At 43.4% G+C, this 18,106-nt stretch overlaps 1 protein-coding gene across 1 annotated transcript; it reads right to left on the bottom strand.

The window, feature by feature from the left end:
- Nucleotides 1–1,179: 1,179 nt before the first annotated feature.
- On the bottom strand, nt 1,180–9,524 carry LOC147880493 (cysteine protease XCP2-like). The gene is made up of 9 exons (XM_087370619.1): nt 9,456–9,524; nt 9,334–9,392; nt 9,078–9,245; nt 8,446–8,987; nt 8,087–8,325; nt 7,832–7,972; nt 7,430–7,725; nt 2,364–2,477; nt 1,180–1,423 (listed from the first exon to the last, which is right to left on the bottom strand). Exons 1-9 carry the CDS (start codon nt 9,522–9,524, stop codon nt 1,180–1,182), a joined length of 1,872 nt encoding a protein of 623 aa, XP_087226745.1.
- Nucleotides 9,525–18,106: the final 8,582 nt, after the last annotated feature.

Below are 18,106 nucleotides of genomic sequence, written 5' to 3'. Positions count from 1 at the left end.
TAGGTGAGCATGAAATTGAAAAGAATAATGATGTTAACATCCACATAGTACAGTCGCCAAATGCACAGAAATCATCGCATGATCTACTTCAATGGACAAGCCAATGATAGCAAGCAATGTGCATACAAGAGGAGTATAGCTCAAACTCAGGGAGTTCGATCCCCAAATACCCAAAGTCCTTGCCAAAGTCCACCCCAAAGTCCAAGGATTCCAGGGACAGAGGTTGTATGTTCCAGCTAAGACCAAGACCAAAGAATGCAAGCAACATGCAGATTTCAGGTCTACATCCACAGAAATAACCATGAAAGGAGTATAGCTCAAACTCAGGGAGTTTGATCCCCAAATATTCCAAAGAAAAAGATTCTAGGCAACATGCAGGGTTGCCGTGGAGTGTCTCACGGAAGTTAAGCGTCGCCACTCTAGGTTTTGAGCCTCAGGCATGGGATTTGAACCACAAATGGTTTAAGGCGTGAGGGTGCTCAAGGAGTTTGAGCCCCAAATCACCTAAGCCTAGGAGGCACGAGGATAACACAAGCACTATTTGGAAACTAGTTAGGAGCACCTCCTAATGCCAGGTTTGTCCGAAGCACTTTAATATGGTTAACACAAGTGCTATTTCCGCCAATAGGGAGAGATGGAAAGAATAGTAATATGCCTTGGCACCTTATGGGCCCAAGAGCCTTCGGTTGTAAACTTAGGGGGGTCACTATGTATAAACCCTCTATATCACGTGCGTTCAAGGCCTATATTTAAAATCCCTTATCTATAAATTTTTTCATTAATAAAATGTACCCCTTTTCTATACAAATCTGTAAATTTTTTCCAAAACTATTTTAAATAGTCCCTTATGTATATTTATTTCTGTAAATTTTAGAAATAAAAAATATCCTTCTGTTGAACTCACGTGATAGGGTTACATATGATGAGTGACCCCCCCGAGGTTGTAAAGAGAAGGAGAGTGCTAAAAAGAAAAAGTGTTTGCCCTCCCTTCAAAAGGTGACTTGTATAAAAGGCATGGTCTTCATTGTTGTTTGCACAAGTTTGAATACAAGCTCCCTCTTCTCTTCCAAGAGAGTGTTTTGGGTGTTCTGTTGTTTCCATTGTAGTGCCCTTGTGTTTGCCACTCTACCCCCCTTCACTCTCCCCTTCCCTTCTCCTTCTCCCCTCTTTTCTATCGCCTCATCGATTGTCGTTATAGAGGTATCCTACCGATCGTCGTGATCCCAACATCCTGCCGATCATTGCCATCGCCATCGACAAATCACACTGATCGTTGCCATAGATGTATCCCGCACCCGTCACGATCCCAACATCCCGCCAATCGATGCCAAGGAAAGACATTGCCAACCATCGCCATTCTAGATCGCATCGCCTGTCGCCATCTCGTATCACGCTGGTCGTAATCTTGGCCACATACCATTGCCTGTCACCATTGATTTACCGCACTGACTGCCGCTATCTATTTATCCCACTGATCATTGCCATACCCGTATCCTGCCGATCAAGGGGATGGGAAATCTATGCAACTAGGCTTATCCCGTCAGGTCGTCGCCATAGCAGTTGGCCCCAAACTCTTGCAAAATTTTCCCAAAATTCTGACAGTATCTTGCCCTCTTCCTCTACCATCTGAACAGCCTATGTATGTCCTCCCAATCTTCTTCATCCACTTACTCCCTTGTCACTCAACTGCCATCCCTCTTTCTGATGGATACCAAACATCAATTCTTCGAATTCGAATCAGACTTGGGACTCCACCCTTGCCCTATCCCCAAAGCCACTAGCACCTTGGACTCCCAAAGCACTCCGTCTACCATGATCTGCATGCCTTCCAAGATCCCCTTGGAAGACTTGCAAGGAGAAGAAGAGACATCCACCAAGAAGGCCACTCAGGAAGGTACGCACGTAGCACACACACCTCCCTCAAGATAAAGAAAGCGCACCCCGGTGCCATCAGCAAGCGAGTACAATGAAGTCACACCGACTACCCCCATTGCGCCCTATGTCTCGGTCTCCACAACCCCTTAGGAGACCACATTCTTCGCCACTGGCACCTCTTCCACTCCATGGGTAGGCCTAATAGAGGCCTTAAAATTTTGTAGTGCGCCCCAATATAGGGCATCGGGTGGCTATAACCACATGATGGCTGAGTAGTTATCACGTGCGATCTGATGGAACTAAACCTCTTTGAAGCCATGGCACAGATCCCACAAGTCACCCACACAATTTTATAGAGGAGGTAGGAACAAGCCTCACAACCCTCCGCCATTCTCATCCAGGCCTAGCTCTCTACACATGACAGCCAATCGATAATGGTTGTAGCCCAAGCCTCAAGCCATGCTACAGTACAAAGGGCCGAAGAGTACCGAGCCAAAGCTGAGGAGCTTGAGCTAGCCCTTACAAAGCTAAAAGATGACCTCGCCACAAGAAAATCCCTGGTCCAGATGCTCATGGACCAGGCCAACAAGGCAGAATCGAACCTGCGAGCAATGTTGGAACTAAAAGTGTAGGCAGAAGCGTAATATGCCTGATCACAGGAGCACCACAAACAATAGATCCGCTCCCTACAGGATCTCTTGGCACAAGAGAGGGAACTTATGGTTTCCCTCCAAACAGAAAATGAACACCGGCATGCCACTAGCCAATCAGAGTTAGGATTGGAAGATCGAGAGCAACAGGAATTAGGATGTACAGGGAGGCCTCTGCACAATTAGCCACATACACACTTGCTCCATGCACCATCCCACAGACGCTCCAAATGCACTTTGATGCACTCTGTGCACAGAACCTCATCTTCCACTTAGACCTCACTACTCCACTTCCTCCTAACACCCTCCAAACCATCCTTTGCCGTAACCCCGACCAGTGCCGCCCCATCTTATCTATGTCATACTTCTCCTTAGATCTCCAACCCACTTTTGTAACTCTTCTTCGATCTCCAAACATTATCCGCCCATCCCATCCTCCTCAATTTTCAAGCCTGGTGCTGCATCATCTCACTAAGTCCCTTAATTATCCAATGGATGATGAAGTGATGCAACTCGCAAAGCCCAAGGAACTCATGCCATGGGTTTGCATACCTGAAATTCTGCATGCAGACATCAATTGGATGCAGACCTATGGTCGTACCTCTACCATCCAATCCCAAGGCCACCGTGTGGCCTACCAGTCCACAACCTACCACCCCCTCAACATAAATCCTCTTCAATAGGGTGCTACAAGCTCTCCAAGAATCACTTGAGTCCTTGGTGAGCAATTTTGAAACAATTCACGTAGCCTACCTCGAGGAAGTCATCGAGGAAGAGGGAAATGAAGCAATCACCCTCTTTAATACTACTGCTCCCCCTACCGAAATTCCACTACTGCCTCCTCTAGATCCCGCCCAACCCACCCAACAAACCACCCACCCTCCTCTCCCTCGGACAACACTACCTGAGTACTCGTCTAATGCCTCCAACACCACCACCACATAGCACAGGCCCTCCCCATCCATCTCCTCTAATGCTCCGGTTGACCTTCCTGACAAAGCTTTCAATACATTGCTCAAAGTAGCCAATTTTGTCCAAGAAGCTGATGCATTAATGACACTAGGATCAGCGAAGCTGGAGCCCATGTCACTTGCAGATGATGACGCTCCGCCATCCCCACCAGTTTTCCCACCTGAAGATGTCCACTGGTGCTCAGACTTACAGTCTTTTTAGGAACGGCGAGATAGCATGCTAATGCACCATCTAATGCACCGTTGGAAGCGCCAGCTTGAGGGCTCTCACTTCCATCTCTATGAAATTCTTGAGGTGTGCCCCCTCACGTAGTTCATCACGCAGTCCTTCAACGATTGGCACTGTGCACATCCAAAGCACACAAGAGGAGGATACAGCCTCGTCCCCAACGCTCCACTCCCCGCGATCGATGTAGATGCCGCTCTGTAGCGACAATGGCGACTCCCCTTCTTGAAGCTGGAGAAATTTTGGTACTACTACCACAGTGCACCCATCGGTCGTCAAGTCCACCCACTCTATATGCCCATGGAATGACGATGGACTTGGGCCGCATTCAGAGACCTCCAGCAAAAAGACCCCAATGTGTTGTAGAATTTTCCCAAGTACAACTTCCTCAAAGATATGACTTAGGAGGGATTTTGCTTCCGCCTCTAGTCATTCAACAACACGTATGACTTAGTTCCAGATCATGTCATCGTCGCAGTGGTACATTTCAACCGCCTCATCCTGTTACTCCTCCGTGATCTTCCTACCCACAATCGCCCCATTGATGACCTACTCCACAATATGAACAACCAGATTGTCTTCAAACATAACATTGGCCCCATGCAATTCCAGGACCTCCGACTCTACCTCCGGGTCTGTAATCTCCATGACCATCACATCCGCATGTATGAGGATATGCACGCCACCCATTTTTGGAAGCACCGCTCGTACCTCGTTCGCCTCCCTCCACGATAGCTGGACCACTATGCCATCCTACAAACAGTCCTCACCACCAACCTCCTCCAGTGTGGCTAACTTGAGGATGGATCAGCAATAGGAAAGGGGGCATGTTAACATCCAAAGAGTACAGGCGCCGAATGCAGGGAAATCACCGCATGATCTACTTCAATGGACAAGCCAGTGATAGCAAGCAATGTCCACTCGTAAGGAGTATATCTCAAACTCAGGGAGTTTGATCCCCAATACCCAAAGTCCACCCCAAAGTCCAAGGATTCCAGGCACAGGTTGTATGTTCCAGCTAACACCAAGACCAAAGATTGCAGGCAACATGCACATTTCAGGTCTACATCTATGAAAATAGCCACGCCAACAAAAATAGTCATGAAAGGAGTACAGCTCAAACTCAGGGAGTTTGATCCCCAAATATTGCAAAGCAAAAGATTCTAGGCAACGTGCAAGGTTGCCATGGAGTGTCTTACGGAAGTTAAGCCTCGCCACTCCAGGTTTTGAGCCTTAGGCATGGGATTTGAACCACAAATGGTTTAAGGCATGAGGGCACTCAGGGAGTTTGAGCCCCAAATTACCTAAGCTTAGGAGGCGCGAGGCTAACACAAGCGCTATTTGGGGACTGGTTAGGACCACCTCCTAATGCCAAGTTTGTCCCAAGCGCTTTAATAGCACAAGTGCTATTTTCACCAGTAGGGAGAGATGGAAAGAATAGTAATATGCCTTGGCACCCTACGGGCCCAAGAGCCTTTGGTTGTAAAGAGAAGGAGAGTGCTAAAAAGGAAAAGGGCTGGCCCTCCCTTCAAAAGGTGACTTGTATAAAAGTCCAAAGTGATTTCCTAGAAGAGACCATATTTCCTATATAGAAAATAGAAAATTCATTTGAGCTCCATATAGGATGTCACATTTCCTAGATAGCATTGAATGATCTATCTAGGAAATGTAATTTGCTATGAAAAAAAGACGTCATTTCCTAGATAGAAAACATAGAATCCACTTGATTCTCCATATTACAAGTCATTGGCTATCTACATAGGAAAAATAATTTCCTAGATTAAGAGGAGAAAATCCATCTTTCTATCTAGGAAATATGCTCAAATTTCCTAATTCAACACCCAATTCCTATATAGGGATTGGTGAGAAGTTCCTTGTGACGTGCTTCCATGCATCCAAGGTCATGCCAGGTATCCTCAGCCTCCCTCCCTTCTCCACTAGCTACCCTCGCCTTTCTCGTGAGTCTCAAGTCTTTGTTAGAAATAAACCTTGGTATGTTCCTCTCATGGTGCCTTAGTTGATGGAAATATAAAAGGGGGCTAAAAAGGCCCATGGTACACATAGATGACACGTGGTATTTGGGGGATAGAAATCCCATAACTACTATGGTAATTTGGAGGTCCTGAAATATAAGGACTTGTGAGACCCTCCCTATATCCTAGCCGTCTCTTTTTGGGAGTGGGGAGGCATAACGTGGCTAGGAGGTGAGGGTGTGGGACCCCTCATATTCGGCGCTCTCTTGACACTTGGCGACCATGCAACGGCTACCTATAGTGGTATCAAAGTAGGTTGCTGGCCTATGGACTATGGAGATGACATGTGGCAGCGATTGTTTGTGGAAAGATGTGCGTGGCAATTGTTGGCAACTGCACATGCAGGATTAATGACCCGTGTGTGTGTGTTGTACGTGATCTTGATGGCCTACGTCAGTGAACTGTGTAGTGTTGATTGGCGGCCTAGGCTCTTTGTGGGCGACTGCTTGTGATTGGCTGTTCGAGCCCTGAGTGGGTGTGCAGCATCTATGGAATAACAGTTCGACATTCGCAGGGTTAGGCCCATGGGGGGTGTTAGAAATTAATCTTGGTATGTGGTCCTAACTCCTCTCATGGTGCCTTGGTTGATGGAAATATAAAAGGGGGCTAAAAGGCCCATGGTACACACAGATGACACGTGGTATTTGGGGGGTAGAAATCCCATAAGTACTGTGGTAATTTGGAGGTCCTGAAATATAAGGACTTGTGAGACCCTCCCCATATCCCAATCGGCTCTTTTTGGGAGTGGGGAGGCATAGCGTGGCTAGGAGGCAAGGGTGTCGGACCCCTCGTACTCGGCACTCCCTTGACATGCGGCAGCCATGCAACGGCTGCCTACAGTCTCACTCCCTAGAGGAGCCCCAATCAATGAGCCATGTTGCTTCGATGCATGTCCCCTCCTGCCCTTCCTCTCCGTTATTAGGACCTTCTCCCCCATTTATGGTAATGGTTACCTTCCACTAATCCTCCTCACCCCTTGGTCTCTTTTTCACTCCTCCCCCTCACCTCAGCTAATGGACATTAGTGTTTTCTTAAGTAGGGAGACATATTTCCCTTTCTTGTTATGTTTTTTAGCACTTCTTTCTGCTTCAACCAAGACTTGGACGTTATTTAGACTGATCTAGGGCTGGCTTCGAAGTTATATACTCTAAATCTCTCTTTTCTTGATATAAGTTTTAAAAAGACATGAAAAAGAGTCATCCTGATCTCTTGTTTAAAGCTGTAGAAAGAAAAAGAATACAAGTTGCTTTGAACTTTAACAGTAGAGACCTGATGATAAGTAGAGGCACGCAAATAACAGGCAATGTTTCTAAAAAAGTCTCTCGTACAAGAACAGATTTGCGATTCATATTTGAAACCAGATTTTTGCCCAATCATGAACTGAAACCATATAAAGCACGATGACACCGCCAAACAAATATCGATGTAGAATGGAAACCCAAATCAGGCTTTTTGCACGAGATGATCAAGAACACCATTAGAGCTGAAAGCATAGCTCTACGGATGAATATACAACGAAACAATTTCGCAATCGCAGGTATATACAGATGACAGATCAAATGAAATGCCGCAGCAAAAGAATATCCACGCTCCTCACACCGTTATCAGAATGGCAACACTGTCCTTGCATGTAATTTGGACGGTAACAACTCCTTTTCGTCTTCATTGTCTTACCAGCTTGATTTCCTTCCAAAAAGCTGGCGCATAGAAAACGAGACTGCAACAGATGGATCAGTTTTTGTTGATGGGTTTGGCCCAAGCTTCACTGGGAAAGATGGTATCATGTTAATGCCGCACATTCCTTCCGGTTCGCCCGTTCCTCGCTGCAGTAGAATATATCCACCATCTCCCCAGCCTGCTCCCCAGGAATTTCTCACAATCCAGTACTCCAAGCCGCGTCGCTCGAATCCATAGCCCACAAGAGTGACCCCGTGGTTCAGTTGAGTCCCGCATGCTCCATTGAAGACGCCCTGCTCAATTCCAACATGGAAACGGATCAATCTGTGCTCGTCTCATCTCAAGAGATAATCAACTATTATAATCGGGAAAAACCACCACAGAGAAATTGTTTCTTACCCCAGCATACAGCTGGAAATCTAACCCCGTTGCCTCAATTGCGACACTAACAGGTTGTTGGGAGACAGCGTGTAGAAGAGCTTTTTCATGATTTTTCGGTACATCTGTGAATCCGTCTATTGTGACAACCCTCATATTTTCCTGTAGGACGGCAAGACAAGGCAGTAACTAAGTACTCAAACTCTGTATACTGAATCTTTATTAAGACACGACGACACTGCTTGAGTTCGAAGTAATTTACGACGTTGGCCTTACTCGGTCGGGAACGCTGCAAGCTCCGTCTATCGCTTTGTAAGGATAGTCCGCCTCCGTCTCAAGCCCGCCCTTTTTAATGATATACTCGAAGGCAAAATCCATCAGACCGCCATCGCACCCTTTATTTTTCTCCCTGTCACAGTCCACTAATTCTTGCTCGGATAGTGAGATCAGATCCCCGGTCACAATTTGGTTAATGCCTTCAACTGCAGCAACGGTAGCGAACGCCCAGCAGCTTCCTGTATATATGAACTTCAAACATGAAAATGAGTTCACGTATTGACATATAATGTGGTACTAACACGAGCAATGTGACTTCAATCATGCTCAAAAGGAAGCAGACTCGTGACGCTACATACCGCACAGTCCTTGATCCTTTGGAGAAGTGACAGCGCCCCGTTCTCTCCAGTCGACAGCACGAGGGACCTTCTTCTTGGAGTCATATTCGAAAGGAATGTGAAATGATGATGGCGTCCGCAGCTTGACAATTTCCGAGCTTAAGTACTTAGCCTTATACTCCTCGTGAGTAAGGTCGGCGAGCTCGTTCAGGCCCAACCAATAAGAAGCGTTTTTCTGGTTGTGCTCGTTGATGTACCGAAGGTTCTCCTTGAAGATGCCGAACCTTTTGAGCTGTTCATCAAGGGAGTTATCGCTGTCGTAAGGGCGAGGGTGTGTGGCGCGCCAGGAGGTAAAGAGCTCCCAAAGGTTTTCGTCTGACTGAAGGTCCTGAGGATCATAGCCGACGACGGAGGTACTAGCGAAGGAAGGCTGGAGGAGGACAAAGAGGAGGGGGAGGCAAAGGAGGGGCAAGAAGGTCGAAGGGAAGGACATGATGTTGGGCTGATGAGGGCGGAGCGGGAGGTGGAGGACGTTATTGATCAGAGGCTTCCACGAAGCAAATCTGGAAGAAGAAGTCTAGTTTTATAGATGTGGAAGGCACCGATGCATGCATATATTGCATGGGTTGAAAGAGTAAAAGATGAAAAATTACTGCGGAGAGTGAGAATCCATGGTTGGAAAGGTCGTGACATCGAATCTAGCCTCTTCGTTTCCACGAAGTTTGGGGCTGCCGATCCGAACGGCGAGGAGACGGATCGCGTGATTGGAGACGTTTCCGGCGCTAGATTCTTTCCAGCGATTATAGGGCAACTGGTAGATTCTGAAGATTCAAGCATCGGAAGTTAAGTACTAGCAGCAGCTGTTATTGCAACGGGCTGATTGATTGGTTAGATAACTTAGATTCTGACGATTCAAACCGCGCGGGCTGATTGATCGATGGAATTGATTGATCTGGAAAGTTTTCGATCTGTAGAACGAATCAAAACTCGGCGTTTGATATACAGAAGTTTGATCTTGGATGATGAATCGCCTTAAGTTCCCGTGGCTGTTCTTGATTTTTGCTCAATAGCGAATCCAGTTTACGTGTTCGATCCTCCATATTGGGTTATTCTTTTATTAATTATTTCAATTTACAGAAGTTATGTATTCCCTATTGGCTATTAGAGAAGGGACGTCCTCTCCAACCTCTACACACATCTCCATTTGGCATGGAAAATCTAAAGATGCTCCCATGGTGTAGTGTGGTCTCGTTTGGTGGTTTGTGGAGACATGCTCGCAGAGGTGCGTTGTCACGGTCTTGTGGATGGCGGTCTGTGGAAACATGGTCATTGGTATGTGGAGCTGTGTGGAGGGCAACGGCGTCTGTGGCGATCAGTGGTAGAGATTCTATGCAGCATGGTGTTGCTTTAGTGGCCTGTGCTCTACCTAAGCGCTTTATCATGTCTCCGTTACCTTTAATGGAGCTTCCACGTTCTATATAAGCATCGTACGATGGGTGTGTGTCATCCTTTAAGTTTCACTCACATCTTGAGTGCGATCTGCTTAGATAGTACCCTCTCGCTAAATTGTGCTCTCCTTTTTACAAGTGTCTTGCTATTGGTTCTTACTGCTTTGTGTTGCAAGTTCTGTTTCCAACAGTTACAATGTTCACTCTATCTCTTAGTGGATCGCTTGACTTGTGTTCTAGGTTATAGTCCGCTATCAAAGTCCTTTATTGAAGGTGCACGGTGGGACTCATAAAAGAAACTGTGCCTTGTGAGAAAGCCATACAGAAGGACTTCGTGAAGGGAAAAACTTTCATGGAAGATACAGATATTTGATGTGATGAGGGTAGTAGTGTCTTCAAGGGTAAGGCCTTTCCATTTTTTGTTAGAAATATTAGTGTGGTGATCTTCCTGTCATAGTCCTTTACGTGTACCATTGTCACTCTTGCTATTCAGGGTTGTCACCTCTAAGCATTGTAAATGAAACTGGACAATCACCAAAGTTTCCATTGACTAATTTTGAAGGTACGTTCAGTGAAAGCGATTTTCATTTTGAAAAGGGCATGGAAAGTTAGTAATCTTCTGTGTTGCTACACTGGTTCTTTTACATTTCTCTAATTTAATAAACTACTGCATTCTTCATTGAAATTCTGAGACACAAGCCCGTACTTAGTGATTTCTTTGTGTTCCATAGCATGTACCACGAGAACTGCCTTTGCCTTCTCTTTCTTAACACATCTTTGCTTGAGAAAGTGTGACCCTAAATTCACTTGTACCTAGAATTAACCTGCATACCACCCTGGACAACTTTCTAAATGCTTTGGATTCTAAAATGTCATGAAAAGCAACATATTCTTGGGGGGTCACTATATTGTATAAACCCTATGTATCACGAGCGTTCAAGGCCTATTTTTAAAACCCCTTACTGTAAATTTATCATGAATAAAACACACCCTTTTTCTATTTAATATGTGTAAACCCCCTTTATATGATACCCTTCTATACGTGGAAAATGTGTAAAAAGGGGATTTTAAAAACTTCTTTTGTTGAACCCACGTGCTATGCTTACATATATATGAGTGAGCCCCCCGAGAGCATATTTCAATGCTGTTGATGTACATTTAACAGACATTCACAAGAATTGTGGAATAAGAAGGCCAGTAGTACGAACACATTGCGCAAAGCTTTTCTTGATGTAGCATGACAAGCATATTGAGAAGGTAAGCAAGCTGTCCTTGGAAGCAAAATGCACGTTATATCACAACCACAAATTTTTGTAGTTGTAAAAAATGACTTTGTGGTGTCATTCCCTTTTTCTTTGTAGAGTTTTTTTATTAAAAACCTAGGCTCAATTCTTACTACTGGCAAGTATAGTACATTCAACAATCATGCAATGGTAGCTTGTGTGATGAGGCAGGGTTCCCATTAGGTTCTAGCCAGATCAAACTTTGGCCTATCCTTTCAGGGGCCGTATCTTTTGATCCAGGGGGAACTTTAGAGTGCTCCAAAATGAAAAATTTCTTGCCAGCTTGCGCTCATCGCACTTGTCACCTCAAATTTCACATTTGACATTTCCATAGGTCATCATCGTTAAATCCTCATCATTGGAATCACCTCATGATCCATTTCAACGTACCCAACACTTAAAATGAATCTTGATAAAATTCATTTCCTGCATTTTGTGATTTGATGTGTAGTCTAGTTGTAGACTAGCTCTGTCATAGAGGAGATCCAAGTCCACCAAGCCAAGTCATCCATTGCCGCATTACCTGACTAGCTCCCACTGGCATTAGTCCCATTGGATCTATCATCGGTATACACCTTCACACAACTGACATCAGCTCAGTATCTTGACATTTGGCACTTTAGCAACTAATTGTGACACTTGGTAGAGTTCTCCTCTCTTGGATTTAGGATTATTGCATATCTTGCACACACATGCCACCCTATAAGTCCTCAGTACGAGGCCAGTCCCATCTACATCAGCACACTTTGAGTCCACTGATGTACAACCATCACCTTTATGCATGGATCCGAATCCATCTTTTACCATAGATGCTACAGACACGTAGCAGGAGTTCAATTATGATCATGCAATTATTCAGTAGCAGGTTTAAGTCATCAGTACGAGGCACTCGCATCTTCTGCCACATGCGGAGATATATGCAACAATGCATTCATCTCCTTAAGTGATTCCATTTCAGCATCATCCATCACTGATGCTTTCACCTCTAATATGGAGCATATCACATCCATGGACATAGTTTCCACGAGTAGTTTACATTAGCACATTAGTCTTCAGGACATTCTAGCATCGGCTTAGTCTTGCCGCATTGCACCACCCTTGGATCTAGTGATCACCACCTCTTTTGATCATCAGATAATTCCTCAGCATGAAGATGCCTATGCATCAGTGTGGTCCTGTCCCAGTGCAGTGGACATCATCAGGTTTAGCCATAGCGCAACCTGGGCAGACTCAGTGTTTCATCATGCACTTATGGATATAGTATATAGTCCATACTTGATGCACATTAGTGGTTGGATCCAGGATCACAGATCAGTCCCTAAATCGGCATTTGGCACCACATATGCCTTAGGGACATCTTATGCATTTTCAGTTGTATTTCTAGCTTCTAAGCCTTTACACTGTCAACTCCACCTTGAGCCTATGATAGATGCTACATCCCATGCCAATGGATGTTTAGATATGCATACATCAAATGACCTTCAGCTCATGAAGTTGAGCATATAGGTTTGACAGGTTGCCATACCTTGTCATGTGTATGGGCCTCTTCATCAGTTGTGCATCATATCATACCTGCACCTTTGGCCCCATATTTTCAGCTCCTAAATCACTCTGTCCACATCGACTATGCGATCTTCTTCGACACCGCATCCTTCGATAGAGATTATAGCTCTACTATAGCATACCTTCGACATTGCTATCAGTTCTTTTGGGTTGGTGGCTCCCTCGTATGTCACAACCTATTGGATTGTTTCTCCATCGTTACTATAGTGACTAGCCTTACATGTGGATGTCTCTTTTACAGAGCCGTTGCACAGTCCACAGTGACTTATGACATGTTCAGCACACAACCATACACACAGATCTTCATGCAGTCATTCTTTGATCGACCGGTTTTTGATCCAGGTGGACTTTACCTTCTACACATTTCCTTCGTCTTCCTTTTGGCCTATCTTTTGGATTTTATTCCCAAAGGCAAAGGATGACCCACAATTTAAGTGGGGGAAATCCACATTATGTAGAGAATCATAAGTTGTACTCATTGTACATGCTTCCAATACGTACTTACTATGCTCACATATGCACATACTATAATTTCTATCCATTTTATTTTCCAGTTTTGGATGCTATCATATGCACCAAAAAAAACACAAAAATATCTTGTACATCACACCCTCTACTTACCTAATGCAATTTAAGAAGGGGTGTTAAAGATAGTGTAAACCCTAACCCTAACCCTAACCTTAACCCTAACCCTAAGGGGCTCACATATATATCTTCAGGTTCATGTTCAATACAACTTAGTTACATGTAGCTATATTGTGTGCACTCCTCTGTGTGTGTGTGTGTGTGTCCCTCTCTCACTTCCGCTATCAGGAAGAGCTTGTGTTTTCCTCGCATTTAAAACTTTGTTCTATGGCCAACCACATAATTATGCTATTCCTATATATGGACAAACTATCAAGAAATAGCCCACTGGGAGTGCATAAATAATGACCGTCGTCAATTTGCATACTCATTAGAGAACCTTTTCTTTAAGATTGTGAAAATCCTGGTGCGCCAAGTCCTATATTCCACATGGGTACGTATGAGAAAAGGACAACTGAGAGGAATACTAATAAAAGCAAGGGATACAATAGAAGACGCAAACAACGAGAAGCTCCTTCAATCAAACATAGGATACTGCGGCTTCACGTGCCTTCAAATGTTCGTAGATTACAAGTTCCTCGGGGGGTTCACTATGTATAAACCCTCTATATCACGTGCGTTCAAGGCCTATTTCTAAAATCCCTTATCTGTAAATTTTCCATTAATAAAATATACCCCTTTTCTATACAAATCTGTAAATTTTTTCCAAAACTATTTTAAATAGTCCCTTATGTATATTTATTTCTGTAAATTTTAGAAATAAAAAATATCCTTCTGTTGAACTCACGTGATAGGGTTACATATGATGAGTGACCCCCTCGAGACAAGTTCAAGCTAAATAAGAACTTGTTCGGAATGATATGCCAATTGGGACAACCAACATTTTTCATGACATTGTCTGTTGCGGAAAAGCTTTGGGAACCACTGACTATGTTCTTGGAACAACTTCACATGTCAAATGCTTCCAAAAATAGTGCATCACAACAATAAATAAGAGATTTGATTAAATGATATCCTGTAACCATAGCAAGATACTATGTCCATAGGTCCCAAGCAAAGAAGAAGTTGCTAAAATGAGACCAAATAATTATTGAAAAGTACTAGACTACTTCATCATTGAATTTCTGAATTGAGGTAGCCAACAAGACCATGACCTATTGTGGATTGATGGCACTCCTGAGTATGGAGTATAAACAAGCCAAGAGATTATTGACTTTGTGGACAAATGCATCACAAATGACAGTTCCAAGCTAACATCAGTAAATATCAAGATACAAACACATAAGCACAAAAAAACTTGTAAGATATGAAACTAACACTGTAGACTTCTAATCTGCATTACATAATTTTAAATGATTAGAATAGAAATACATGATACATATGTATGTCCGATGCAAAGAGAACCCTAAATTTATTGCATCACCATATACTGTGGGAAAGTGCTCTACCAAGCAATAAGTGATAAACCACCCCTCGTCTGTAGCGAAAATGTCTGCAAAATCTGCAATAGTGAGGGAGAGCTCCTCGAAGAAGTGGTTCCAATTCGGGCATCCTATGGAGTCAAGCAACTCCACTCCGAAGGTGGCTTGGAAGTCGGCCCATACCAATCGCGTGACATCCTCACAAGGAACACCTTCATGTGACATGTCAACATTGACCTTGACCAAGAAATTACTAACCCTGAAACAACTCAAAATAAACATTAAAAATCGCATGTGGGATACATGGAAGAAAGCATTGCGACTGTTGTTATGCTTACGCTTCTGGTTTTTTCCCCAAGGTGATGACATCCTGATAAATAACATTGATGTACGTCATATGGTCTACATCACCTACATCCTCATCACCTACAAAATGAACATAGTATTGCATCACAATGAATGTAACAATATATATAAACACTTAAGTTTCTATACATTTAGGTATGGGTAGATGGTACCTTTGAAGTTTGTAACATGTGTTACACTCTCACTTAAACCTATCTTCTCTTGGCTGCATTTTTCTTTATGAATTGATTGGTCTATAGATATTGAGAAAAGAAGAATACATCAAGCAATATTCAACTACAAAGCCCGCATAGATATAGATCTTGACTCATTTAAAAAGATACATTGCCTGGCAATATAAGTGTATGTAACAAGATTTACATACAAGTATATTGCAAGACATTTAGACATGTGTAGATGCTACCTTTGAAACTTGCAACATGTGCTGCATTCTCACTAAAATCAGACTTCTTCTTACTGCATCGTTCTTTCTGAATTGACTTATCTACTAATATTGTAAAACGAACAATACGTCAAACAATATTCATCTATAAAGCAAACATAGATAAAGAACTTAACTCTTTTGAAAAGATAACTTGAATGGAAATATAAGTGTATGTATCAATATTTACATTCACTATACTACCATACATTTAGAGATGGGTAGATGCTACCTTTGGAGCTTTTACCATGTGCTGCACTCAAACTAAAATCGATCTTGTGCTTGCTGCGTCGTTCTTTCTGAAGTGTTTGGTCTGTCGATATTGTGAAAACAACAATACATCAAGAAATATTCATTCATCTACAATGCACTCATACATATTGAGCTTAAGTCATTTATAAAAATACCATGTCGTTTCTTTAACACTGACTATTGCTCAATAGGAGATTCCCAATTCTATCTAACTTGATCCTAGTTTTCTTGTGAACTGACATCTCCCTACAAAAATTGTTTGCTTTTGGTGTTCTCAACAAATTAAAAAATTTAATATATATTGAAAATATACTCACCTTCAAAAAATACCATAAATTAATTCACAATTTTATAAGTTAAATTTAAAATATATTAAAAGTATAATATAAAACATTTAAATATATAAACTTTCTCTCTTTCCTCTCACCTCTCTCTCTCTCTCAAGATTCTTAATTCTTTCTCTAGCTACCGTCAAGACACCTCATTCTCTCTCTTAATCTCTCTCTCTCTCTCTCTCCCTCTCTCTTGAAGACTCCTTGTAGAGCAGCAGCAAGAGGCACTTGTTGCAAATGCACGCATTCTATCATTGCCATCAAAGTGAAGAAAATGAGCTGTGATGTCACGATTAGTGGTAGCATTCAAGGAAGCAACAGCAAGCCATTCAGGTAAATACTAGTCTCGAGTCTTCACAAGCTATAGCCTCCACCCTAAAGTTCATAGAGTGACAACCCTACCAACACCTTGTATTTTCATACCAAAACATCACCACTATTGCACTTAGGTTGTCTCTCATTTTATTGCATTTTGTTGAAGCACATAGACTACTCAGATTGGGATGATTAGGCATTTCTTCCACTCTTCCTGCATCTCTTGAGAGTTTCTCAAAATAACAAGGACATCTATAGAAAGCAGACGGGATGCAAGATGTTTGATGAGAACATCATACACATGCTTAATACAACACAAGTCACTGGTTGCTTAAACCATCCCGATGGTTGTTTGTGATTGAGCTTTGGGATAGTTTCTTGTTTCATTTCTTGATACAATACTTCCTAAAGACTAAAGACGAGGCTTTTAGTAAGTTCAAGGAATGGCATGTAATGGTTGAGAAAGAAACGGGGAGGAAGGTGAAGAAATTGAGATCAGACAGAGATGGAGAGTTCACATCAACTGAATTCGAAAGTTACTGCAAAAGTCACGGGATCAAGAGGCAGAAACCCCCGCCACATACATCACAACAAAATGGAGTAGCAGAGCGCAAGATGCACGTCATCGGTGAAATGGGTAGGAGTATGATGAAAGGGAAAGATTTGCCAAAGACTTTCTGGGCTGAAGCATGTAACACGGCAGTTTACATTCTGATTCGTAGCTACACGAAGGCTGTGAACAGGAGGACTCCACTATAGGCCTTTTCTGGTAAGAAACCTTCAGCTACACATTTCAGAGTTTTTGGATGTGATTGTTTTGTGCATGTCCCTGATGCTAACAGGACCAAATGGGAACGGAAGAGCCAGAAGTGTATTTTCTTGGGCTACAGTGAAGAGGCGAAGGGTTACCGTCTCTATAACCCTATTACCAAGAAGGTAATAGTAAGTCGCAATGTGGTCTTCTCAGAACAACCGCATCAATTGGAGGAGGATGCCTCCTTCCCAGACAACCAGGACCAGGATATCCTCAAGTATCACCACCAACAGCAAACCGAACTCCCCCAATGGTGCTTGGGAGGATTCAAGATAAAGAAGATGAAGAAGAGCCTACAGAACCACAACGGCAACGGCCATTCCCAAAGTGGGTAAAGCAGCTTTTGGATGGCAGAGAACCTCCAACCATTGAGGAGGAACCATTTGAACACCGCCGGTCCAAGAGATTAGAGGAGCAAAGAAGGGCGCAGGAACACTTGTCAACTATGCTTTGATGACAGAAGTGATCCGTGCTAATAAACCCAAGTTTCTTGAAGAGGCACAGGGTGATGATAGGTGGATGGAGGCTATGCAGTCGGAGTATGGCTCCATAATGAAGAACAACACTTGGGACCTTGTGGATCATCCACCAAAATGCAAGGTAATCGGCACCAAGTGGGTGTACAAGACCAAGTACTAGTCCGACGGCATGTTGGATAAGTACAAGGCTCGGCTCATGGCAAAGGACTCACACAGGTACATGGTTTTGATTATCAGTATACTTTTGCTCCCACAGCTCGACTAACCACAATTCGCAGTGTTTTGGCTTTAGTAGCCCAGGGAAGTTGGCCCGTGTTTTAGATGGATGTAAAATCCCCCTTTCTAAATGGAGATCTCAAGGAGGAGGTATACGTGGAACAACCACCAGGTTTTGTGATCCCCA

The sequence above is a fragment of the Dipteris shenzhenensis genome, chromosome 32 (assembly GCF_047967505.1).
Source record: "Dipteris shenzhenensis isolate YYH24624 ecotype China chromosome 32, Dip_SZ_1.0, whole genome shotgun sequence".
Taxonomy (NCBI): Eukaryota; Viridiplantae; Streptophyta; class Polypodiopsida; order Gleicheniales; family Dipteridaceae; genus Dipteris; species Dipteris shenzhenensis.
The sequence above is the reverse complement of the archived record's forward strand: the minus strand, read 5'-3'. Positions and strand labels throughout refer to the sequence as shown.

Coding starts and splice junctions, on each gene's coding strand:
- LOC147880493 (XM_087370619.1), bottom strand. CDS start 9,524: ATGGAGGATCGAACACGTAAACTGGATTCGCTATTGAGCAAAAATCAA. Junction 7,973..8,086: donor CTTGCAGCGTTCCCGACCGA/GTAAGGCCAACG, acceptor GCCGTCCTACAG/GAAAATATGAGGGTTGTCAC. Junction 1,424..2,363: donor AGCTCCTCAGCTTTGGCTCG/GTACTCTTCGGC, acceptor CAATGGTGACAG/GCAATGGTATGTGGCCAAGA.